This window comes from Sphaerodactylus townsendi, linkage group LG05 (assembly GCF_021028975.2).
Source record: "Sphaerodactylus townsendi isolate TG3544 linkage group LG05, MPM_Stown_v2.3, whole genome shotgun sequence".
Taxonomy (NCBI): domain Eukaryota; kingdom Metazoa; phylum Chordata; class Lepidosauria; order Squamata; family Sphaerodactylidae; genus Sphaerodactylus; species Sphaerodactylus townsendi.
Window position 1 is genome coordinate 82,450,332 of NC_059429.1, and position 26,917 is coordinate 82,477,248.

The window sequence follows — 26,917 nt, forward strand, 5'->3', positions numbered from 1 at the left end:
TGGAATTACCACTTTTCTCCGGATGACAGCAATTAGTTCCCTTGAGAGAAAATGGATGCTTTGGAGGGTGGACTCTATGGCATTCTACCATGCTAAGATCACTTCCCTAGCCAATCCTTGCCCTCCTAAAGCTTCACCCCTAAGTCTTCAATATTTTCCTAACCTAGAGCTGACCACTCTAGGCTGAAGCTAAGCAACAAAGTGAACTGAATGCATCCCCTGAATGAAAGAACTTTTCTTATGTGGAACCAAAAGAAAAACTTCACATTAGTTATCACCATGTAAGAACCACGTTATGAACTCAACATTAACGGTAAAACCTGAAGCTTAATATGAACAGTCTGCTGAAATTGGCAAATTGTATTTTAAAACTATCATTTTCCCAAACATACATACACAAAGTTCAGTGTTCAGTTGCTTATTGTGGGTCAAAGTAACAGACTTTATTTAATAAAAGGGTTTTTCTCAAGACTGTCCCAAGGTTAACTGTAACAAACAGTGATATTTATGCTAGCCAGACCAATTACAGCAGAACTTTCTTGAAGAACTTCCAAATATTAGAAATAGAAACACCCACTAGAAAAAACACACAGAAATTTGAATCTCTATACACTCTAGTATGAATTGTTAAAATAATGCAAACACAGCCTTAGCAGTTTTTGCAAACACAGAAGGGGGGAATTATTCTTTATTTAAAAGATCCACAAGGCCACCTTTTCTTAGGCAACCTAAGATGTGTTAACAAAACAAAGCCATTTAAAATCAGAGTTCAAAGATATACAGTTTAAACAGTCAGCAAACCTCATAAATAAGACACCCTCAAATTCTAACCAACTTATAACATTCAAGAGACCCCCTAAAGCACTCTTATAATTTTACAGCACAAATTCCCTTGATGAGATGTAGGAAAATAGTGGTAGGATACCCAGTACCCCTAATTGAGTGAAAGTGACAGAACAGGTTTTTCCCATGGCTCCTTCCCAATGCAACCCACCAAAGACCCTGAAATTCTGTTTCTAAAAATCAGGGAACCCTGTTGAATAGAAGGGGGGGTCTGTAGTGTCCTTCTTCTACCAGTGGAATTCCTGCTATAACGGCAGAAGACCACTTAGGATTGTACCCAATTTAATATCCTTGGATATTTGCATTGATCTTAAGCAGTACAGCGTTCCCAAATGTCAAGGAGGTGTGTGTTAAATGTATGGAACAGTATCTGAAGTACTTGTAAAAGCATACCCTCAACTTTTCACCACAGTATATCACGTAATATTAACCACTTAGATATATCACAATATAGGAAAAGTTTCATCTTAATAAGACATAATGCTCTACCAACCTCAGTCCTAACAAGTAAATATCAGGGAAAAACATTTGAGGAATGTAAATGTTCATGTTCCGAGGATACAACAGAAACAATAGAACATCTTTTTTTTTTTACTGTAAAACTCTAGATGCCAAAATAAAAACGTTATTAATCCTGTTTTGAATAAATTGCCCGGATCAGATAGGAAAACCCTTATTTCAGCGTTGGTTGATGGTACAGAAAAGGGGATTAAAAAAAAGTTGCCAAATTTGCCTGGAGATATTATAAAAGGCATATGATGGAATCTTTATTTTAAGCTATAACATTTTAATTAATAGCTTAACTTATTTGTTAAAACCATTTTAAATTATGTGATATTTGTTTTAAATCTTTCTAGCTGTTAAGTTACAGCAACTTATGTATATCTTAACTTGGACTATTGCCTGGTCTTTGACTGTAAATAAAGCATACTACTACTGCAGTATACTTATCTGGATAGTGCAAGAACATTTCACTCATGTATTAATGGAATTAAAATGAAAATTAAAGATTCTAATAGTTTTCTTCAATTTTTTGCCTGAGGAAGGAGAACTGGCCCTGCACTTCACACAATGTACCAAACTTCCACAGATAAAGGTGACTATAGCTTTAATACAAATATCATTCATAAACAACTGATCTATAGTAACAACATAAAAACATGCATTATTTAACCAAGAGAAATAGGAAATGAGATATTATAAGTATTAGAACTGTATGAATGGATTTTTAAAATATTGATGTCATTATTCAGCATTTACCACTGTCATTATGTACATACAATGGGCTGTATCAAAACATGATAGAAGGCCTTTCTAGTCTCATAGATTGTGGTGGTGAATAATATTCCTGGATTTGCCATATGAATTGCAGGCTGACCCTGGAATTCCCAAGGATACCCCTATGCTCAGAAGAAGCTTTCCAGAAAATGGGGGTGGGGAAAAGAGGCTGGAAGATCCATTCTATGAGTGGAGCACTCATACATACCTCGTTTCCCCGAAAATAAGACCTACCGCGAAAATAAGCCCTAGCATGATTTTTTTATTATTTTTGGAGGATGATTGAAATACAAGCCCTACTCCAAAAATAAGCCCTAGTTATGGATTCCCCGGCACACCTGATCCGGTCACATGCGGGGCGCAAAGTCATGGGGGAAAAAAGACATCCCCTGAAAATAAGCCCTAACGCATCTCTTAGAGCAAAAATGGATATAAGACCCTGTCTTATTTTCAGGGAAACACAGTAGTTCTTTGAATGCACGTCTAAAATTGGATTGAGTCACACAGGTTTCAAATCTTTATATGATTTTTTAAAAACAAAATACTAAATTCCTGTTCACAATCTTGGAGTGGTCTGCTCTCCTACCCCATCTTAATACTGATTTTCCCTCCTGCACGGATAACACCTAAAAATTAAAAACAAAACAAAAAGGAAAGCGGAACAAGAGATGCAAATACAGCCTTCCAATCATTTCTAATATTTGCAAGATTTAAAAGCACTTCTCTGAAATTAGGAGCTGGGGACAAACAGCCAAATGGTCTAATGGAAAAAAAAGTACGTTAACTGATTTCATAGATACTCTCGAAATCTAGTAGATAATATTACTAATAGATAATATTAATTTCAACATGAGCTATAAAATGCTTTTTAGTTGCAAAATTTGACTGTGATTCTTAATAAAATATCTGCTGGGGTTTAAACTGAAATACATAATTTATTTTCACTGAGTTGTTTATAAAGTGCATAAATTTAACACACTGACTTTTGTATGTGATGGGATTTAAAGAAATAATATATATAAGTTAACTTTTGATGCTTGGCTGCAAGAGAAAACAAATTTCTCAGAGTACACTGATGTCACTATCAGATAATGTTATCAAATTCACTCTCTCTTCATCACTGTTTCCTGGCTCGTTCCTGGTCAGTGCTTCTCTAAACTACCTTGACTTTCTTGAATTACTTGTGTAAACTAAATGAACAGAGCATTTTGTACTACATGTTGTTCAAAGCATACTATACAAATATGATGTAGCAAGTCAAAGCTCTTTCCCACAATCCATGTGTCCTCCTTTCCTACTTAACTGAAACTTGACCTACAAGTTCAGAAAAGGTACTGACCAACCTTAGATGCACCATTTCATAATGCGGCAAAATCACATTTGAATGTTCTCCTACCCCATCATGGCAAGAAAGCCATGTTAATCCCCCATTACTCTGACAAAGCATCTTTTCACATGCCATGCATATTTTACCTACTGGAACACTCAATCATCCCCCCCTGCACTCTGGTGGTACAGTCTAGGAAGGCAGTATCATGTAACCTTTCTAGAGCAACTGTAGCTGTTTCACAGAAAGAACAGGTTTTGTTTCTCTATTTTTGCTCTTAGTTCAAACTGCCAGCCAATGAAAGAAGTACTGTGAGTTCTGTGGATTAAAGTGACAAATCAACATAAACACAACATACTATTAACATGACCCATAAATACCTGTAATTGCTTAACACAGATTTTTAGCAAAGGACATGTAAAAGGTGGAAGGCATATTTTATTTATTTATAATATATTATTTTATTATTTTATTTTATTTATTTATATTATTATTTATTCAAAATTTATATTCCACCTTTCTATTCTCCCAAGGGACACTAAGGTAGCTAACAATTTAAAACACACATGAGTAAATCACATTTTAAAACCATTAAAATCAACTCCCCCACCACAAATAATTAAAACAAATTAATATTTGTAATGAGACTTATTGACCAGCTATCTCTACACCTGAAGAATTCTTATTGGATTAGGTTCAGATCCTGCACATTGCTTCATGTGTAAACTCTTATTTATGTCTATGTGCATCTGTACAACCCTTTTGACTTCTACATTTTTGAAAAATATATTAGGCAGAATGATAAATCCTAGGGGGCAGAATGGAAAAAATGCAAAGCCAAGAGCTGCCAGATTATTTGGACAAGTCACTGATACGCTGTTTCCACCTATACACTTCCACCTATAAAGATCCAGTGCCTGAAAGTACAAGGATTAGGCCAGGGGTGTCTAACTCTGGTGCTTCAGATGTTCACTCCCATCAGCCCTGCTGGCATTGCCAATTGTAGTCCATGTACATCTGAAGCGCCCCTGGATTAGGCCCTTACCCAGTAAGTATTAATGCACATGAAGAAACAACTTCTCACATGCATCATCCTCACCTAACCCGCAAGAGACTACTTGTGGGGGAAATGGCCTTTTCCCAATAGATCCAGTTTTGTGCACAAGTAGTCGAGCAAAGTCATTAAAACAATTCATTATTTTCTGGTATGAGAGGAAAGAAAATCAGGGCAACCTCATCCTTATTCCCTGCTGCCAATAACTGACATGGCAGGGTGAAACAGGGCTATGTGAGCACTCTGCAGTCATGGACATCTGGTAAAGGCAAGTTTTCTAGCTTATCACTTTAAACACAGTATAAATTATGAGGTTAAAATTCACAATTTGAGAAAATGCTAAGCATAACAGACTAATCAAGTTCAAAGGAGTCAAGGATCATTTATTCAGTCCCCAGCCAACAGTCTAAAATTATGGATTAGAACCAAACACCCTTCTGCACATCTGGAACACATGCTCATTAAACGGGTTTCTGTTGCTATTTCAGCTCTTGAATGATTACTATACTGCAGAATTTCATGTTATGTCTTTCTGAACTGAACAGACTTCATAATGCTCCAAATATGTATATTACACATACCAGACCCAAGTGGAAAATGCCTCAATGCATTGTGAGATTGCAACAATGCAGCAAAAAGGAAAAAAGGAGCCAAGAATTCCCACAGCACATTCAACCTAATCCTAATCTATTATTCCTGGATTCTAACATGTCTTAACAGTTCACCTATGAATCTGCTTTATATGGTACTCAATCACTGGTCTATCTAGCTCAGCAACATCTTGAGTTGGATCCAAAAAGCTTTTGCACTAGTGTAAAAGGGAACAAGGGGTATCCTCTGACCACTGAAAAACCTATTGGGGGGCGGGGATCATGGTACCTGAATGGACAAAAGTTAGGAGAGATGTGGGTTGTGGCAAGGAGAAGAATTGGGTTAGGTTGAATGGAAAAGCTGGCCAGCCCCTCATCTGGCAGCAATTTCTGACAGTGTTGAGGAGCAAAAAGGTCTGTTCTGTTATCTGAAATCCTTTTTAAATTGGAGATGCCAGGGATTTAACCTAGAACTGTCTTCATGAAACTCATGTCCTCTATCACTGAGCTAAGGGCTTTTTCAATAATTACAAAGGTGTGCAAGAGATGAAGCTATACTATTAAAGGTGTCCAAGAGATGAAGCTGTACTATTAAAAAGCATACTATTAAAAAGCATGCTATACTATTAAAAAGCATATCTCAGTAGATTATAATTCTTCTGCTGGGAAAAGGGGGAAAACCCATCAGCATTGGGGTAAATAGAACAAGGTTTTGTCATATGGGCCTGGAACATTGGGAAAGATTGATTGGGGCACCAACAATATCGCTTTCTTGAGAAGTATGATCTATCAACAGCTACCTGTACTCTATTCAGGCTAGCTACTGTGATGCATCCTACGTGGGCTGCCTCTGAAGATGGTTACTAGGCTTCCAACTGGTACAAAAAGCAAAAAAAAAAAAAAATAGCATGTCATAAGGTGATTAACAAGACTGGGGAAAGTATAGTATGAATTCTGCAATAAAAACTGACCATCACCTTTTCTAAGGAGTTTAGAAAGACAGAGATGCTGTAAAAGTCTGGATATACTTATACTGTTAAACCTATTGACTCCTCCATTAAAATTTCTTAGAGGGTCAGATGCTGTAAATTTGCATTGGCCAAAATGAACTCTATGATGGATACAGTCGCCTGCCAAAACTAGGTTGTGCTTATACTGATTTAAAAACAAACAAACAACTAGAATGATTTCCCTGTTTTTAAAGATAAAATCAGCTTTTCTTCCCCAAAGATGCGTGCTACCCCTACCCACCCTTAAAACAGTTACATATGGAAGTTAAGATCACTGGGTAACAAGAAGAGTTTGGATTTATATCCCACCTTTCTCTCATGTAAGGAGACTCAAAGGGGCTTACAAACTCATTTCCCTTCCTCTCCCCACAACAGCACCTTGTGAGGTAGGTGGGGCTGATAAAGTTCCAAAAAACTGTGGCTGGCCCAAGGTTACTCAGCAAGAATGTAGGAGTGGGGAATCAAATCTAGCTCACCAGATAAGCCTCTGCCACTCATGTGGAGGAGTGGAGAATCAAACCAGATTCTCCAGATTAGAGCCCACCCGCTCCTAAAAACTACACCATGCTGTATAGTTTTCAAAGCAACCTTCTTTGATGTTTTGAAGAGATAGATATATTTTGTAATGAAAACATCCAAGAATAAATTTATTCATTTCGGTGATTAATGTTATCTTCAGGTTTTTGGGCCAACTTTATCCCTAAATTCAAAGAGGACCAGCACATTGTTGCAATTCTATACAGTTCTAGTTGAGATTTTCAAGGTTTTTAAAAAAGAAAACTGGTCAACCTGATGCACACATCTGGGGTGATATAACATGAAAAAGTAAATTTATCTAAATCAAAATGGCTTGGATTTAATAGGCCACGTCAGAAACAACATAGTTAAAATCTGTTCAATGTCATGGAGTGACCAATATGTTAGATATTTGGACGTTACAAAATTTTGATCTTTTGGTAGAATATAATCTTAATTATTAAGTGGGAAAAGAGCTAATATAACAGCAAACATTGGCAGTCTCTTGGTTGAGAAAAATCTCCATGAATATATAATCTAAAATATTATTTTTGTTCATGAACCTCTTTGAGTAAAACTAGCTATCCTTGCATGTTGGGAAAAATCAATTAAGAAATGTTTTGGAGGGTGACAAACACATCAGGCAGCATCAAAATCATGGTGTGCCCAGTTAATAGAAATTGCGGGGGGGGGGGGGGGGGGTTTTTTTTTTTATTATTGTTTAGTTTTATATACTGCCCTACCCCCAAAGGGCTCTTTATTTACTGATAAAATGTTACAAGAGTAGTAAATTGGCAGATATGAAAGCATGGTTTGCAGAAAACAAAAACATATTGATCTTGGAAATTTCATTGAGAAAATGCCTGAAATTCATCTGAAGTAGTTTTAATAAACAGTGGTAGAATTGAAGAATTTAGCTATAAGTGCCATCCTATTGGAGAGGGATAAAGTTAAACCACTTTCAAGTCCTGGTCTTTCACCTTTAACTTCTACTTCGTTTAATGACCAACTGTGTCATGTTTTTTCATTAGTGTAATGTCTGGAAGAATGTTAAGTGGTACATGTTAAAATGGTTATTAGATGAACAATTTATAATGTACAGATAAGTTTTGGGAACGCTGAGTAATTTTTATTATGGAATGTAAAAGAGAGAAAACATTCCTTCTGCTTTTTATGAATTGTTAACACATCTTCTTTTCTTTTTTTCTTCTTTGCATTATGCAATGAATTGTATGTAATGCTAAAATTGTCATGTTTGCTGAAAAACTAAAGATTTGATAGAAATGTTTTGGAAGATTCACCACTAGAACAGCATTCTTATATTGATTTTAAATAGTTCGATTTCCATCACAGTTAAAGTGCTTATACTTTTAAACATCTAGAGACTGTGATTCAGGTGGTGATGTAGAAGTTGTTTGCTTTATAAATGCATGTAATCGTTTTTTTTAAAAGTGGTCAGATGCCATGTCAGCTCATGACAATTAGTTTCATATGTGAAGTAGTAAATCCTGTTGCCTGTCCTGTAATTGCTGCAAACTGATTTCATTAAATGCATACCTCCCAATTTTACTACTGTGTGTGACTGAGAATCATCTGATCCAAACCTAAGAAAGAAAAGCCACAAACATTCTAAGTCCTCTGCATACAGAAAATGGTCCAATCTTCTAACCAATCTTTCTGTACACTTTCTGGCGTCATGCTTAGATGTAAAACTTCCAAAAACCCATGAGGGCAGAAGGAAGAGTCCATTTTTTCTGGACTTCTGGGAAAAAGATGAAACATACGTAACGCTTTCTTACTGAATTTAAAGGTACATTATGGTTTAAACATGAAATATAACACATATGATTAAACACATCAATTGTATTTTGATGCATTTCTGGAATTTAAAAACATACATGTCTTATTCAAAGAGCAAGTACAAATATACTCAATGTGATACAGCTGGAAGCTGCTGCATCCACAGGTACCCAAGCATGCCTTAGGCTTTAGCTGGGAAGGCTGGCGAGGGGGAGAGAGGCGTGAAGAGAATAAAGCTGAAAAAACACTGGAGTAAACAAATGGAAGTTTTATTATCTGGTCACTAGACCTCAGTATTATCACACAGAAACAGAAAGAACTTGTCTTTTTGTGGGGGAAAGCTCAGGAAATAAACATTCCTATAATATAATTAAAGAATACCAATAAATTTGGATGTCAGTTCGACCTTAGTCCACCGCCACTGTATACAACAGTTGCAATCCTATACACATTTTATTGAGAATGATCCCAAGTGACCAGCAAGACTGGGTTCTGAATAATCAAGAGTAATAATCAATACTATTAAAACATTAATATAACTGAAAGTTTATTTACTTCACTAATCAGTGTCTACAAGATCCATAGCTTCAGTTTTTAAATTTTTACTTTAAGCTTTGCACTTCAGAAAATAAAGGTTTGTATATACTAAACACATCACAGATAGTCTTTTTAATAAGGGGAAAACAGAATTCTAAATGGGAGGTCTATAACATTTTTGTATAATGGCATTCTGCAAATTGCTGTCAATCCCTTTCCCAATAATTCCAAATACTTCTACTATGAGGTTAGAACCTGTCAGGAGAAGGCAGTGGTGGATGGGACTTGTCTCATATGTGCCTCAGAGTACACTATTATATGCTTTTTTACACTGTGAAAATTATTGATGTATTTAGCACATGTGAGTTCTTTAAGAACTTTTGGATGAATTTAAAAATCTGGATACCATGGCTTGTTACTCTTTAGGAACTAATTACATAGTGAAAAAAGTATGATAATTTGTCTACAATATCATACTTTGTCACTATGGGAGTTCGCTCTTACATATTCCCTAAAACAATGATTCAGGTATATGAATCTCTGCAGGAAAGCCTGAAGCAAACAAGTCTACAAGCTGTGCTACAATTGTCTCATTTCCTTCTTTCAGTAGTCTTTGTAGATATTAGTTATCTAATACTCCTGTCTCTTTGGATCGTTTCTAGATAATGGTGAGAATTTAGAGAGTGCTTGGACAAACAGAAAGCACGTCTCTAACAAGGGCAGGTTCTCTCTCAGTGGCAGCCCTTCCCAATGCCTCATTAAAAATTAAACAGGGGACACAAACAGGGAGCTGTAACAGGAAGCTCCATTCATGATACTCATGTTCATTAGCTAAAATATTATATTATCTTCAGTAATTTGTTGTCAAATTTCATTTTTGGCTTCCACTAAAATGTATACTAGGCTTTGCAATCCTTTTTATTGTCTTTGGCTGAGCAGAGACTTCTTCAAAAAAATATTCACTGGTAGTTGTATGTAGCCCTGCTGGCATTGCTTGGGACCTGTTAGTGTATTTTCTAATCTGTACTACAGATTCTCTACGGTAATGGTTTTAAATTACCTCCAGCTCTTCCAGACAGATCTTCCTATATCTTCCAGCTTCTTTTTAACTGAGTTTAGTCTGCCATAATCCCCCATGTTTCCTGTAATGCACATTTTAACATATCTTCCTGCATAAAACATTTCCTTGGATTCCAGACACAGAATTTAAAGCTTAATAATCAATTAAAGCTGAAAACAACAAAACAAAAAGATAAAAAGTGAACATACACTGGATATATCTTCCAGATTTTGCTGGTCTATTGTGAAACTTACCACCTAATATACTTACAATTTTAAACACTGATTGAAAAGCAGCTTTGTAAATTGTTGCCTTCTCAAAACGCAAGCACCAACCCGAGAAGGCTAGTTTAATAAAGCATTTAAAGCATCTGAAAATGGCCATGCTTTCACTCGCTTTGAATTCAATGCAAGGACCTAGCAAATTAAACACTCAAATGCAGACTCTTCATGAGTAGATCAGACAGAGGCACAAGGGAGACTCTCACAGTACAGGCCATGGACTCATGACTTCCCCATTCTCTTGTTCCCCCAGGGCACCTACCTTACTGTATGTCACTACTGATAAGTTGTTTGAGTGACTGCTGGGGGAGAGATTTACAGAGTTTTGTGATAGTTCAGTCTGATCTTGTTCAATTTGGTCAGGAGCAGGCCCCCATGTGTTTTTGCTGATTGTGTCTAGCTCGGAACCCCCAGGGTCTTTTAAGTTGTTTTCATCTGGTTGCCTGTTCTTCTGCGGAGAGGCGAACGGGTTAAAGTTTCCTTCTACCTTGCGATGTGGTTGCGTGTTGAACTCTGTTTCAAACGATGACAGCTGCTGCGTTACACCTAATAGTCCTCCAACTTCCACACTGAGAATCACCCAAATGATGTCTGTGCAAGGGAAAGTTAAGTAAGTACAATACTCAATTTATTACATCATGTCAGTACAAACTCTCTCAAAAGACAACAAGTTAAACTTAAATGACAACAAGACACAAATTCAAGTTATTTACAGTATCAATTGTAGGCTTCATTTCCCACAATGGGGAAGAATTACAACAGCAGCAGATACTTGACAAAAACTATGCAAAAAAGTTTGGTACTCAAACTCTGAAGACAGGGATATACTGCCACCTACTGCTAATCATTCAAATCCATCTCTAGAATATGATATGGATTATACAAGTCTCCATAAATTGGAGACGTAATCCAATCACATATTTCATTTACCTCATCCTCCTGTTGACAGAACAGCAGACTGTGAACATTGCTGACCATGTCAAATATCAACAACAAAAGTACACAAGAAAATGGGTAAATTTCAGGCTTGAGGGAGTCCGCTAGCTACACAAAAATTGGGAAAAATTCCAACATGTAGTTCAACAGTGCAATGGATAGGAACTGCAAGAGAGCTTTTCTTGGAAGCGCAACCCAGGTCTGAAAAATACTAATATAACAAGCACGACCACAATCTTCAGACAGAAAGGGAATTCAGACATTTAAATTCTACCCTTCTACAAATAAAATTAAATGTTATAATATTCTCAGTGTACACATACATTTGCAGAATTTTTCATTTTACTTTACTTGTCATTTGCAAATATTGACTGAAATGCTGACCCAGTTATCTTGTGCATTTTCCAGACACAGAATGCTCACATTTCCAAAAACAACATAGGAACCCTACTATGTGACAAGTTATCCCAGGGACCAGAATCAAGAAACAATAATTACTGAATGATAAATCTGAGCAGTTGTTCCACTGATTCACCTGCCCTCTTAATAACTGATAATGAAATATGTAATTTTAGGGCATCTGAAATCGATGTTTTTTTCCGCACAGAACATTAAAACATTTCGGCTTTTTTTTTGTCCACATAGTGTGGAAAAATAAAGCATTTTCAGCAACAGCTGTTCTTTCTAGTTTTTTTAAATTCTGTGAGGTATCATCAAAGGTACGGAGAATCAAATCTGTGCATGTTGCTGATTCTCATATCGTGTCTCCGTAGCTTCAAAGATACCTTTAAAAATTTTAAAAAGGAAAAACAACACGTTTGCATAATCAGCAAGCAATACTGCGTTTATTAATGTACATTAATGATAGAAATGGTGGGCATCTGCAGTGCCAGGTGAGCAAACATCCCTGGGAAACTTCAAGCAAGTGGCAGATAGCAAAGAAAATCACTGAAGCAGCTGAAAACGGTGGAGAAAACGAAAGTGAAAGCTTCAAAATCAGGCAGGAGAAATAAAACATTTCCTGCTTTCCACATAGCAAGAAGGAAACATTTCCAAAATGTTTTGGCAAAAAAGATTGCTAGTTTAGCATTTCCAAATAAAATGTTTTGAGGAGGAAATAAAACATTTTCAAGATTTTTGGGGGGGAGGGAGTTGTGCAGAACTCCTCCTCAAAATGTTTTTATTTGTATTGTGCAGAATTGGCCAATGTGTCCAAAATTGCAGTAGCCTACATTCGAACTGAGCTAATGTAGAGTATTTGTAGATTTCAACTGTGTGGGCTTTTTTTCTTAAATAGTAAAAAATTATCTCCTTAATAGCAGCAGTCCCTTCATTGTGAAATCACAATCCCTCTCCCTCTCCTGGCAAAGTACTTGTTAAAAGAAGAGGAAGACTCATGCTAAGTATTGTGTTCTAGACTGACTTGTCACAGAAATTTTAAAGGAGTCAATTGACATTTTCCGAATTGACTGTAATTTGAAGATGATGCATTTCAACGAAATTGAAAAAAGGTGGCAATCCTGCCTTTCTTCCTCTTTTATGTGCAAAAAGAGGAGGAAACTCACATAGCACATAGGGCTGCACAGGAAGTTATTTGAACACAGATTAAAAAGTTTGCCTCCTTTAGTATACACCCTGAAAGAATACTATGACTGGGTTAGGGAGGTTGCAGGAGGTAGCAACGTTTGACAAAATATTCCTGGTTTGGCTTGTCTGGAACGCTAACTTCCAACGCCCTATATTTCTTGTCAAATAGGTCTGTGGTAGCTAGCATGTAGTATTTTGACATAAATCAAGCAATCTCAAAAGCTCTGATGGATCCATTATCATTAGAAATAAAGAGTCTTTTTAAAAGGTCACGCTTACCTCCATAATAGAGTCCAGTAGCAGTGCACATTCGCCACTGGCCTTGATACATTCCCGCTGTGCTGGGGCTGCACATTTGAACGCTGACATCTGCAATCTCCTGGGGCTCCAGTGATCGGACCATCACCATATTCACGTGGCCAAACTGGTCTCCCCCAACATATTTAAGACAAACGCCTGGAGGCCATGCTTCTGTCCCTGGAATTTAGCAAAGATTACACTGAAGCATCTTGTTAAAACCCCTAAGGAAAGTTTAACCAAAAAACAAAAACAAAAAACAATTCTGTTACATATTGGCACTGCTGAGGGCAAAAGCTGGCTTAGAAATATACTGGCAGATATAAAAAGAACTTTGCTGTATATGTACAAGAGTGGCTCCCAGCTACGGCTGGCCATTTGAGCTGGCAGATTTACTCAACTGATGGTCAAATATTAACTTTATCAGAACAACAAAAAAGGAAATCAGCAGCTTTGTACTATGGCAAATGGTAAAAAAAATTAACTGTTACCACGAAACAATTATATTAGCTTAAACAATTATATTAGCTTAAATGTTAGGCAAATTTTTATTGTATGTGAATGATTCACTGAACAGTATTTTGCTTTGGCTTTCATCTCGGAATACTAGGGCCTGCCTACAGTCCCTTTAAAAATTAAAACATAAATAAAGAAACAGGTGTCAAGGGGTAGATAAAAAAAATTCCAAACATTTTGGAGCTATAGGAAAAATCCTTTTTTTTTCTGTCCCCCATGCCAGAAAAAACTCAGATTCCAGGAAAAATTGAACTGCAATATTTACTGTCCTATCAAACCTAAACTTGTTTAGCTGCTTTAACAATACAAAAGGCATACTATATAACTTACTTAGCATATAAGATGCAATATCTGACACATTTATAGAATTCGAAATTTAAAATGCCTTAGTTTTGTACAAGCAAAGCTGCAAATGTACTCAGTACTTGAGAGAAAATGGCAAGCTGGTGCACCCTATGGTATCTTAGCACTTAATTTTTTCTAACTAGAGAGACAAATTCTAAATGAAACTTTCAGTTTTCATCAGCGGCTTTGATGCAGTTTCTGCTCTACCCTCTTCTGATCTTTTTTCCCCTCCCTCCTGCAAGGTAGGACAAGTTTTTTTTCAGTCTGTGGGTAAATGTGTTTGAGGAAGAAGTGAAAAGGACAAAAAGACAACAGACATCATGCAACTGTTGAGACCAATGCAACCAATGCATGTTCCCCCAATGCATATTCCCCTCAGGAAGATTTGGTCTCCTTTCAGGCACAGAAACATATTGGAGGAGGAAGAGGACGATGACTGCGAAGAAGATGAAGATGAAGAAGAAGACAAAGACAAAGAAGAGGAGGAGGAGGAATTTGGATTTATATCCCCCCTTTCTCTCCTATAGGAGACTCAAAGGGGCTTACAATCTCCTTGCCCTTCTCCCCTCACAACGAACACCCTGTGAGGTGGGTGGGGCTGAGAGAGCTCCGAAAAGCTGTGACTAGCCCAAGGTCACCCAGCTGGCATGTGTGAGAGTGCACAGGCTAATCTGAATTCCCCAGATAAGCCTCCACAACTCAAGCAGCAGCTGGGAATCAAACCCGGTTCCTCCAGATCAGAGTGCACCTGCTCTTAACCTCCTAAGCCACTGCTGCTCCCATGAGCTATATGTGTCTATATGTCCTCCTTAAAAGCATTTCATTCATTCGAAAAGAGAAAATATTTCATTACAAAATTTCTAATACTCCCTCAGATGTCCATTATTTTGTGAGAAAAAAGTGAAAAAAGGGTGTTTCGGGGGAAAGGGCCTTCATATCTCTACCTAGGGGTGGTGCTGAGGAAGAAATGGGTTTAAAGGAAACCTTTAAATTGCAATGGGAGTCCCAAGTCTACTATAGTTTGAGAACTAGAACGTGTACTTTAAAAGATTTTTAATACAGTTTCTGTGAACTGAACTTATGGATAATATAGATGATACACAATACTTCTTAACCTCATACTCAATTGCTTATGTCCATAAACAAAGAATTGGGAAGTTCTGACATAATGCTACAGCAGTTCATGATATGTTACATAAAAAAACAACTTTATTTCATACCAATAGAATGAATCAATCGTGAGGGATAAGGACCACATATAATGTTATAGAAGTACCTACAATTGTCCACAGTGCTGCACTCTAGCATTTAACAAGCAAACTTTATGTTTTTCAAATAGTAAGCTGGCATCTGTATTTACTCCATGGCCTGCGCTAATCTCCAAATCATAAATAAAAAACATGTTTAAATTGGATACACAAAATCATGGTTGAAGGCATTTCTGATTAATGACTGTTTACCCAATTTGGATATCATGATAGAGGAAAGCCACGAATGGATGAGGAAATAGGTATAACAGGAAGGAAGGAGCTGGTAGCATGTTTCCAAACCACACTTTGGAGGATTGGCTGAATCAAACCTATTATTTCATCCTTGAGCTAGATCCCGCAACTTAATATGTTATGAGTTTTAAAACTTTGTACAGCTTGGTTTTTACTTTACCCCCCCTCCCCCCCCGGCAATATCATTTCAGCTATATATTTAGGAGAACTGTTTCAAGATCCAAATTTAAAGGCAGGCATAGGCAGCAGGCGGGCTCCGTAGCAAAATCTAATAATAAAATCCATGGAATACTTTTCATAATGCAATACAACAGGATGCACTATTTCAAATTGTCCAGAAATAAATGGCCTGGATGTTGAAATAATAAACAAGGGAAGGAAGAAAACAGACTTTTCAGGTCAAGTTCATAAGGCCTTGTTGCCAATATCCAAGGAAGAGTTCTAAGTCAACTTCAGTGGGCAAAAGATGCGGCTATCAATGTGTTTTGGATGCCAAAGGAAAACACAGGTCTCTTTAATGGGAACAAATGGAAATATAGTAGCCCAGGGGTTCCCAATGCGGCATCCACTGCCACCTTTCCTGGTTCTCACCAAATGGTCTTAGAATCACTTAGGGCTTTCACCACTGGAGATCTGACTGGCTTTGGCTGCAGCCAAAGCACAAAGATCTTCATTTTATTACTGAAGGTGATATGTGATAACCATTTTGTAGCTGGCTCCAACTACTGCGGCAGCCAATTTATGTCAGCCATTTGTGTCTGCACCCACCTCATTATGTCATAAATCCAAAAGTTTCCACAGGCTCAAAAAGGTGGGGGTCCCCTGTGGTAGCCCATGCATTAACTATACTATACACTATTGTTAGTAGATGCGCTAATCTAAGCATTATGTAGTGGTTAGAATGGTGGACTTGGATCCGGGAAATCCAGGTTCAAATCCTTATTCTTGTGGAAGTTCAGTGGGTTACCTTGAGCCAATGACACATTCTCAGACTACGGTACTTTATATGGTTGTTGCAATAACATATCGCAGAGGGAAACTATATAAGCTACTCTAGGTCTACATTGGGGGGAAAGGCGGGTACAACTGAAGTAAATTGAAAATCTACATAAGCTGAATTACAGCATTACTGCTTTCCTACTTCCTTCAGTTGAATTTGGTTGGGTAAATTTCAGCTTTACAAAAAGTAGAAAAAAACATTTTTTTCCTTTGCTTCCACTCTTTCAAAGGACCTGAATGTACTATGTGATGTCAGAGACACATTTGGTCATCTATTGGTCTTTACGTTTTCAACTGGAAATACTTCCATTTTTTGCTTCATTTGGCAGCAATCTGATACTAACTCCATCCAGTGCCCACTAAAGAACAGAGAATTCATTTTAGGTCTTATGAACAAAGTTACTTTTTCTATTACTTTTGTTTGTTTTGTGTAGGTCTTAACTTCTAGCCTGATTTAAAGTTCTAGGTAACTAGAAAGTTTGCATACTATGCTGTGCTATTTGGTTGTTCTTAATATGAAGTGTAACATGGTTTTTGTTTTTGGATCCTTCAAGAAAGTGTTTCCACGCAAAGATGTAGCATCAAATCAACAGCCGCCATACTCTAAATTTGCAGCTGATTCGACAACTCACTCCAATTACAATGTAGCTGAAAATAGATACTGCAGATATCGTGCTAATCTTGAAAACAGCCGTGACAAAGCTACAATGGGAACCAACTGATCAATGAAATGAAGCTATCAGCAAGGTTTTCAAATGCTAACTGTCTTTATTCCATCAGTTATAAATAAAAAAGAGAAAGCCTCCATGACAAGAGATTAATTCCAAAATGGTAAAGAATGAATATTCTCTAAGAATTCCTTGTGGTGGCTGATGTGCTTCTTACATTTCCTGAAGTAACTGTTAGCCCAACTGTTGTTGATTGTGGAAGGGAATCACTATAGTCTGTTTCACAGAAAGATGTTAGTTCGGTCAGTTGAGATGCAGCAGTTAAGAAAATTGTATGCTTCCGCACTAGACTACAGTTCCAAACAAATATAAGAATTATCATTCATTTGTATGCACTGTCAAAAACATTATTTTGTGCAGTACTGAACATGGTACTTTCATACAATAGTATTTATGCCAAAATGTATTTTCATTTTCAAACAGATGGGGAGAGCAAGGATAGGTAGACACTAGGACCCAGGCGGATCATTCTACAACAAAGAAGGTCCAGCATAATTTGTTCTGTGGCAGAGAAATATACAATTTATTAACATCTTTATGTGAAACAGAGTACAGTATCAAGATTCACCAATGTGCATGTGCATTAAGAATATAATCCTAGGAAAGAGAAACAAGTAGCTTTATCCATGTAGAACTACAGAGGGAACAGAAATCAAGGGGAAATATGAGTAGTTACCTTCATCTACAGTGTGATTTCTGAATGGTGCAAGGATACCCTCTGACATTAGTTGCATTAGTAGTAGCAGGGTACAGCATTAGTAAATATGAATTATTATAGACCTACCATATTCTCAACCCACCCCCCAAACACATTTAGAATTCAGTTTGTGTCCCCTCCAACACCAAACTTCAAGATGAAATTACACTTTTCTTTGACGACTCAGCTTGGAATTCATGGCTTTATGCTTCCCATCTCTTTATTGTGCATGGAAGACTCTAGGAAATCATCAATTTAACACCAATTTGTTTCAACATCTGAATTTGGGTTAAAAAATTGGGTTTGGGTTTAACAAATTGGAATTTTTCTTGCCCATAAACCAAGATGAAGATTTACAATTCCTGCCTTTGGGCAAGAAATAACTCCACAATTTGTGCATGCTCAGACATCACGACTAATTTAAGTAAATCAAAGACTTTCTAAACTAGGAAGACTTTTAGTTGAAAGGCAGTCTATCAATACTTAAAGTGACTGAATTCTAAAAGCTTAAAGGAACTAAAAGGATGACAGGTAAGAACCTGCAAAGTTAGAAAGTCACTCATCAACTGGCTTCAGAATACAAGAGTGCTTAGCCTTTATGCCATCAAGAAACTTCAAAATAATGCCTGACTTAATTCATTTCTAAAGAAAAAAATTATTTAGTCAAGGGGTATTTAAGTATTGTTAAAACGGAATGCATCACTTCAGCATTTACTAGACAGGAGGATAACATCTTGAACACAACTTCAGTCCTCTGATATGCTAAATTAAACTTTACCATCAATCAACAGTAAGGCTATGATATAATCTACAGAGATACAAGTCTCAAGACTGGGGATAAACTGGCTGCCATTAAACTATATTAACATGTGGGCAGACATCTGAAAAAAGCCACAAAAAAGCTGTTGAGATTTCTTAAAGTAATGTTAATGATATGTTCATGTTGCTGGCACTCAGTGAATGTTTAACTCCTTGAAGCACTTGTTATGTGCATGTGATCCCTGCATATAGTTCATGAATAGAAGCAAGTCACTTTTTGTAAACTGAACAGACCACTGATGAAGAAAGTGAAGCTGAAACGCATTTGGTCACTTGTGGGATGGCTGACAAAAACAGTGTTGTTACATGTGATTATTTTGGATGTTTTCTGCATCTTCATTACACTGTATTTGGTATGGATCTTATTGGCTTTTAAAAAACAGATTGCTTTTCTTTTACAGTTTCTCCCCTCAGCATTAGCCTCCACAGAAACTGGAGGTTTTTTTTCCTCTACTGTTCTTCCTAAAATGTGTTTAGAGCTAATATAACATCCCTTTCTCAATGGTAAATCTGACACTCATGTGCATGGCTGGCCTCCCTCCCTCTTGCCACCCCCCTTTTGCCATCTTTAAATCAGGGAGTGTGGTATAGTAGCCTACCCTGATTTGTTTTCAGTGCCATCTTTATATGAGTTTTATAATTGTATTTTATGGTTTTTATAAATTGTATTTATATTGTTAGCCACTCTGAGCCCACTTTAGCAGGAAGATATTAAATGTAATAATAATAATAACAATGATCATGATCATGATGAAATAAGGCAAACGAATCTAATCAAGAATACTTTTTAGGTAATAAATTTAAGGTAAATAAAAGCAATAGAAACATGTGTGTCTATCCATCCTGCCCCCTTTATGTAACCGTGATTCCATGAACATTAGAGTATACAAAAGCATTTACAAAGCTTGGTCTTTTGATCTCCTACACTGAGTCCAAACAAGCACTATAGTAGTAGCTTACACAACTACTACTGCACTTTGCTTAATGGTGGATGCAAGACATGCTTCTGATGTAATTATTCTGCACAAAAGTCATGTCATCAAAGAACTGATACCTGGGTCTATTATCCAGATGATACCCTGCCACTGCAATATCTGTTAGCAAAGTTATTTCCCTTGCATCAGATCTCATTTCTCTCTCATAATTACATCCCAGTAGATTAGCGTTAACAGTTCTTCACCTTGCCTTATTTCTCATCCTGCATCAAAGTTTCATCATTGTTTTATCTCCAGAGTTTAACAAAAAAAAAACACTTATCACTGCAATCTGACTGCTGCAAGTCAACTAAGAGCCCCCTTGTCATAGTTTTCAGAGGTTTTTCCATTTTAAGCACCATCAAGGGAATCAGATAAATAATATCTGAGTATCCAGAATCAGGTCAGTTTTAATCTTATTATCATAACTCTGAAAGACAACATAATTGTTCAAATATAAATGAGTCCAACATTTCACATGTGTTTTCCAAGCAGTTCCTGTGAATTACATTATCAACTATTTCAGGTTTCAGAGTACAGGACTGAATCCTGCAAAGCTACGAATCTTTTGCTTTGGTACAAGACACGTACACAGGTTAAAACGTTTATGATGAGACATACATGCAAACTTTTACAGATACCAGTGCTATTTTAAACAATTCAAGTTCTAAAGAGCTACACAATTTCTGTTTTGCAAGTCTGACATTTCATTTACAAACATGCAACAAAAATACATATTAATGTGAATATCACATGTTGGACAAAGGCTTGGGAAAGTAATGATATGCTCAAACATATGCTCAAGCTAGCAGACTATTTAAAGAGTATTAGCTACATGCAGCAAGCAATCAACACATACAAAGAAAGCATTTGTAAGGGCTACAGAGAAGGCTGGGCACTCTCAACTCCACAGAACTGAAACCTTTGACCTGTCGTCCCAAATCCATGAAACAGAACTATCTTGAGCGGGACACAAACAGAGGAGGAAAAAGAATGCTTCTAGAAATCAAGGAGGCAGAGATGCAGCAGAGGCCAATTTAATAGCTGGAGCAGGGCAATGCAACACAGACTACTGGTCAAGACAGTAGCAGCCAAAATGTGTGGTTGCCAAGATTTTGTGCCTTCCCTGAGTGGGGGTGGAGGGCAGAATCTTATCTCTGATGTCATGTTGAGCTTTGGAGGCATCTGGCGGACCTCCAAAGCACAGCATGACTAAAGGGATTACCTCCCACTTTCCAAGCTTGAGGGAAGGGCATGGGACTGGTATTCTTATCAGTACAGCAGGGACACTCACTAGGGCAGGATGACAGAATTAGCATTCAAATAAAGGAACAGATGTTCAACATCTATGAGAAGATTGAGTTGCCATTATCTACTTCAACACAAATGCCTTTAAAAACTTTCCTACATATTCTAACAAAAAACCCCAACCTAATCATAACTAATACTTGTACTGTTAGCAAAGAACACAAAACAATACTATGGATGGCAGTAGCCAAAAGGAGATGGTTACACCATTCACCTGTGTTTTGTATCCTCCATGTTTTTGTAAACTGAGTATCAGGAGGGATGGACTCTCCTTCTCCTATGGTCACATCTTCAACAAAGGACATGGAGGGCACATTGATGTTTGGGCTCTCAAAATCATAGTAAGCTCCAATGGCTGCCTGTAAATTCCTGGAAAGAAAGAAAAATGTTTCTTTAATCACATACCAATAGAGAAAAAACTACTAAAGGAGATACATACATGACCTGCTTAATAAGTAAGAGAGCATTACCTCCTCAGATTTCTGAAAGACTTACAGTGCCATTCTAACCCCACTGAAATCAATGGGCTTGGCATACTGTAAATCTGCTTATGATAGCACTGTACGATTCAGAATATTCTACTAAAGCAAAGTGGATACAGGAGAAGAAATTAGTGTTTTATTTATCCAGATATTCAAGCCATGCTTTTTCTCCCCGATGAGGACCCAAAGCGATTTGCAACACTCTCCCTTTTGTTTTCACAACAATCCTGTAAGGGAGGCTGAGATATGAACCCGCCAAAATTCACCCATCAAGCTAATCTTGCAAAGTGGGAATGTGAATTTCTGTCTCTCAGATTCTAGTCTGACATACTAGCCACTACACCAAGCTAAAAAGTTTGAGATTAAACTTCTAAACTTCATTTACAAAATATTTAAATGGAATATAGAAATAGCTTTGCTTTACAAGTCCAGACTTCAAAAAAAGAAACAAAAGCCATAATGATTCGATTAATCCCTACAAAATTATGCTAGGATGATGGACATTTCATATGATCATTACTTGTGAAATGAACTGAGGAGATATAGATTACTGAAGGAAAAGATATGAAATGGATTTTGCGTCAGTGAAGTATGGTAAGTACTGAAATGAAAAATGTAAACTGAAAACCATTACATAGTATGGAATCAATCAGAATATTACAGAGACCTGATTTCTCCATTCCCACAGCATGTATCCAAGGATTTGCCAACAGGCAGCGCACCAGGCTGTAATGGTTAACAGGAATTCCAGTGGGAGCCCTGTGTACTCTGCTCGGCTCTAAACCGAGCCCACTCCGATCCATTTCTTGACTGAGCAGCTAGGAAGGTAGACAGTGATATATAATACATAAACATTTCCTGTACTACCCTGGCATACTGAGATCCCACGCCTGCATACTGAGAGGAAATGGGAATGGGGAGAGCTCAGGATTATGTTATACCCTCTGGGTATCACTGCACAAGCCTCATGTTTTGTTTTTCCAGCAGTCACCTTCCTCATAGCCCTGCCACTGAAAAACTCAGAAGTCTGGGCTAAAGCAGTCCCAATCGAACACCAGCAGGGGGTGGGGTGGTCGACATTACTCAGCTCCCACCCAGGGTTTAGGGCTAGGAGCATGGAACCCTGGTCAGACTGAGTTCTGTAAGCCTTATAGAGGTCTTTTGGGGTTGTTGTTTACAGTTTTTCCTCCCTGTGTTGTTGGAAAATCCTCTTGGAAGCAGTGGGGTGGTCCCTGTTGCTAATTCGGTAAACCTGAATCACAGAAAAACCAGAAAAAGCCATATCAGCTTTTTGGGCCTTTTCTTTTACTGACAAACCCTTCCCCGCCCCCGGAGCCCTTCGGGGATCGGGCGGTATACAAATTAAATAAATAATAATAATAATAAATAATATATTTTACAAGCCAAATACACCTGGGGTCGAAAAAAACTGAATAACATTCAGCTTTCCTTCTACTGACTTGAGCTTGGAGCCAGCAAAGCAGGAAGTGAGAAAGAGATCTCCAAGGGGTGGGGCTTGAAAAGTATCAATGGGGGGTAGATTGGCTAGCTTTTCTGCATGCAGAATCTGTTCTTTGCAAATGCTTTCAAAACCTTCCAGGCCTTGAAAAGCACCAGCAGGGGCAGTTCTCTCCCCTGCCCCTGCCCACCATTTCTCAAGCCTCCAAGGTCTTGAGAAATGGTGGGGGGAGAAGTGAATTCAGATTCAGGTTTTTTAACCCAAATATTTTCAGTAAGAGCCAAAGGATATTGGCTTTATTTGGATTTACCGATAAATTCCAGGTTTAAAAAACCTGAACCCGATATTTCTTATTGGATCTCAAGCCTATTTTCTAGGATGCAAGGTGAAAGATGTAAAAGAAGACTACATGTGGCACTGGACATTAAACCCTGTTTCTAACATATTACACATCAGAGCATATTACCAGCATTCATAAAACCTCAGTTTCTCACTATGCTAATTTCTATCACAAACTTTAGCACCAAAAGAAAGTAATTTACCCAAATAATCTTCTGCTCTACAAGCGAGCCTGAACCTCATGAAAGCCTAGTATTTTGGCAGGCCTTAGAATACATCTCTCCATCCTTGCTGGTTCTATAGACACTTTTAGAATTTGCGAAAAGGTAGTGGATGTCACCACAAAATGGCAGCCAGGGTGGATGGGACAAGTTATAAATGGTGGCCAGGGGAGCGGCAAGGTGTCAAGCTAAACATGTTCCAGTGTTAAGGACAGTTATCCTATTGCCAAATGCTCACTCCCTGCAGATCCAAGTTGATACCTTCAGGGGTCACCTGAAGCTTTGAATGCTGCAGTGTGACAGAAGAAATCCAGTACTGGCTCTTCATCTTGGGGGAAGAAGCAACTGGATACCAGTGAACGTAACAATGGCACCACGCTGGGTATCTGTGGGTAAGTAGTTGGGGGGGGGGAGGGTTCAATATTTTGCAGGCACTATTAGATTAAAGAGTAACAAATAATGGGAAGCATGTTATTACTAATTATTCAGAAAGGCTACACTCAAAATCTAGAAATGTATAAAAGTATCATTATATAGTAATTAAATTCAGATTATATAGTAATTAAATTCAGACCGGCTTAAAAAACAACTTACACAATGGATGCCTGTTTCTGCTGTCTGCCTCTAGCTCCATTTCTCTGGGCTGGATAACTTGGGGAAACAGCTGTATAGCTGCCTTATCTACAAGAACTATCTGTGGATGAGGAACTGGCAAGCAAGTGAAACCCCTGCATATCCTGCCAATGTAATGAACATGTACTGCAAACTTCCCTTAAGGGTGGGAGGACCTTGACAGTTCATCAACACAATCTCTTTCAGCTTAGAAATAGCACACAGATAACACATAATCAATAACGTTCTTACACTAAGCTGGAAAATATCTCCAAATTCCAGTAGAACTACCACAATTTTAAGGGCTTGGGCAATCTGATATCTGGACTTTGATCAGTCCTGCCCTACAAACTTCAGCATAGCACCATCCCACCCCACCCACTTTTGAACAAGGATAGGGCTATATTTAAAACTGCTAGCTCACTCAAATGTTATGAGATCAGTGCATGTCACATTAACCACTAAATGGAGACAAATGCTTGATTTTACATCACCAGCTGCTTGTTGCAGCTATAAATGAGATTTAAATAACTCACAATGGGATTGTATCAAGAAACTCAAGTTCAAATTAGTCAGTAAAAATGAAGATCCAGAGCTTACTGTTTCAGCAAAATATCTTCACTTTAATCATGCCAACAGGTGACAACAACAATTGTACCCTCCTCTTCTATATCACATTCCTTCAATCTATTAAAAATACAGAAATCTGCAGACAACCCGTATTTTGAAAGTAGTAAGAAAACTATAATCTCATGTGGACAGAAAAGGGACAATATATCTTTTTTTCTTTATCTTTATTAACCTTTAATAGGCATAAATACAATATATCATTATGGGGGAAATAATCCCCACATACACCAAGAGCCCAGCTTGTAATGTTTTCATTTTCCTTCTAGCAAATATGCATCAAAGGAGAAAATGCTATTAATGCACTGAAGCCCCACTGCCAATTCTGTTACCTTCATGTATCGTATTTCATCACCCAGCTTTGCCACCTGCAATGGTTTGTGTCTGTTCCAGTTAAAATCTAACTAAAAGAAATGCAGTTTGGATGACAGACTGGCTACCTCATTCTCCAATTATAGTTTAAGCCTATTTTTTCCAATACTATGCTATATGTATGCTTAGTTTCAACACTGGTCATTTTCAGCCAGAAATTAATGTAATTTCTAAAGATTCAGCAGAAAACTGAAATGCTAGAACAAGGCAAACCCTCCTCCCACCCAAAAAAATAAAAAAAGGAAACTGAACTAAGAGTCACAATGACAAAGCAAATGTCTGACTGAAGTCCAATTAAGCAAAGGCACTTTGCCACAGTATTGTTCACATCTGTATGGTAGAAACACATGATAAAAGTACGGTAAGTATAGCAAATATAAAGTGTAGTTAAAGAACAGAAAAAGATCTGGCAGCGATTTCTACAAGTCAAGTGAAATAATAGACTGTTGGATATTCACCGTAAATGATCATTCTCCTATAGGGACAGGAGGACATCTTGAATGGATAATTTCCACTCCTTCATTTAGTGAGGCAGGAAATGAATTTTTTCGCCCTGTTTCTACTAGTTTCTACAGCCCTGTTTCTACTAGTGGAAGTCACCCATCTTCAGCTGGATCTTTCCAGAAGCAGTCCTTACTACCACCACGAGACCACCATAACTGTGAAAAACTGAGTAAACTACTTGAAGGAACTATCCCGCAATGTAAATTTAGTGAAGAGGAACATAGTGGATAAGAGCAGGAAGCAAAAGGTAAGATAACAATATAGTTTTAACTTTAATGTCCATTTCAGTGTACAGATGGATGGATGATCATGGCAACGAGGGAGGTTCAAGATGTCCTGTCCCCATAGCACAGTGGTTCTCAACCTGTGGGTTGGGACCCCTTTGGGGGTTGAATGACCCTTTCACAGGGGTCGCCTAAGACTCTCTGCATCAGTGTTCTCCATCTGTAAAATGGATAAATGTTAGGGTTGGGGGTCACCACAACATGAGGAACTGTATTAAAGGATCACGGCAGTAGGAAGGTTGAGAACCACTGCGAAGAACCATCCAATGCTCCATTATCCTGATGGGGCAGGAGGACATCTTTCATGGATCCTCCCAAAACAGTGTCCCCAATTTAGGTGGGTCATTGATCATGTATCCAGCTTGTACTATAGCATCCTTCAGCCAAAGGCTGCCTCTGTAGAACTAAAGGTGTGCAGTTTGTAATACCTAATAAAGGTGAACACACTCAACCATGTGGCCGTCTTACAGATTTTCTCTAGGGAGGCTCGATTTGATAGGGCAGCATTAGTAGCAGAACTCCTAACAGAGTGTGCCATAATTCCCTGGAAGATCTCCAAGCATTGGGCCTTGTAAGCCTCCACAATGCATGCTTTCAAGGTAGAGCTTAGTGCTGCTGCTGACATCTGTTTGCCCACATTAGGGGGGCTGATGGAGATAAACAGTGAATCAGTTTTCCTTATATTCTCAGTCCTGATGATAAATGTCTTGACAGCCCTCCTGACATTCAAGTGATGCCAGAGTCTTTCCTTGGGGTGGACTGGGTTGGGGCAGAAGGATGGCAGACTGGTTTCCTGGTTACTATGAAACCAAGAGGTCTCCTGGGGCTTAAAAATGGGATCTGTCAGGAGTACAACTTTGTCTTTATGAAATGTTCACATGCCAGTTCTGACAGAAAAAGTCCATAGCTAAGAGACCCATCGACGAAACAGCCACCAAAAATATCTTCATTCTAAACCAGAAAAACTAAATGTCACTGATTAGCTCAAAGGGTGGCTTCATGAGAGCTGATAG

At 37.9% G+C, this 26,917-nt stretch overlaps 1 protein-coding gene across 2 annotated transcripts in view; it reads right to left on the reverse strand.

Moving 5' to 3' along the window:
• Positions 1–26,917, reverse strand: part of ILRUN (inflammation and lipid regulator with UBA-like and NBR1-like domains) — a 43,796-nt gene that overhangs the window by 5,696 nt on the left and 11,183 nt on the right. Inside the window, exons 2-4 of one of the 2 annotated variants that reach the window (XM_048496057.1) lie at positions 21,219–21,373; positions 13,099–13,296; positions 10,559–10,887 (exon numbers count right to left, since the gene is read on the reverse strand). In XM_048496057.1, coding sequence (XP_048352014.1) covers positions 10,559–10,887; positions 13,099–13,296; positions 21,219–21,373 — 682 coding nt within the window. Of the gene's footprint in view, positions 1–8,671; positions 10,888–13,098; positions 13,297–21,218; positions 21,374–26,917 lie in introns of those variants that run through there. The other variant, XM_048496056.1, reaches the window with a different exon arrangement.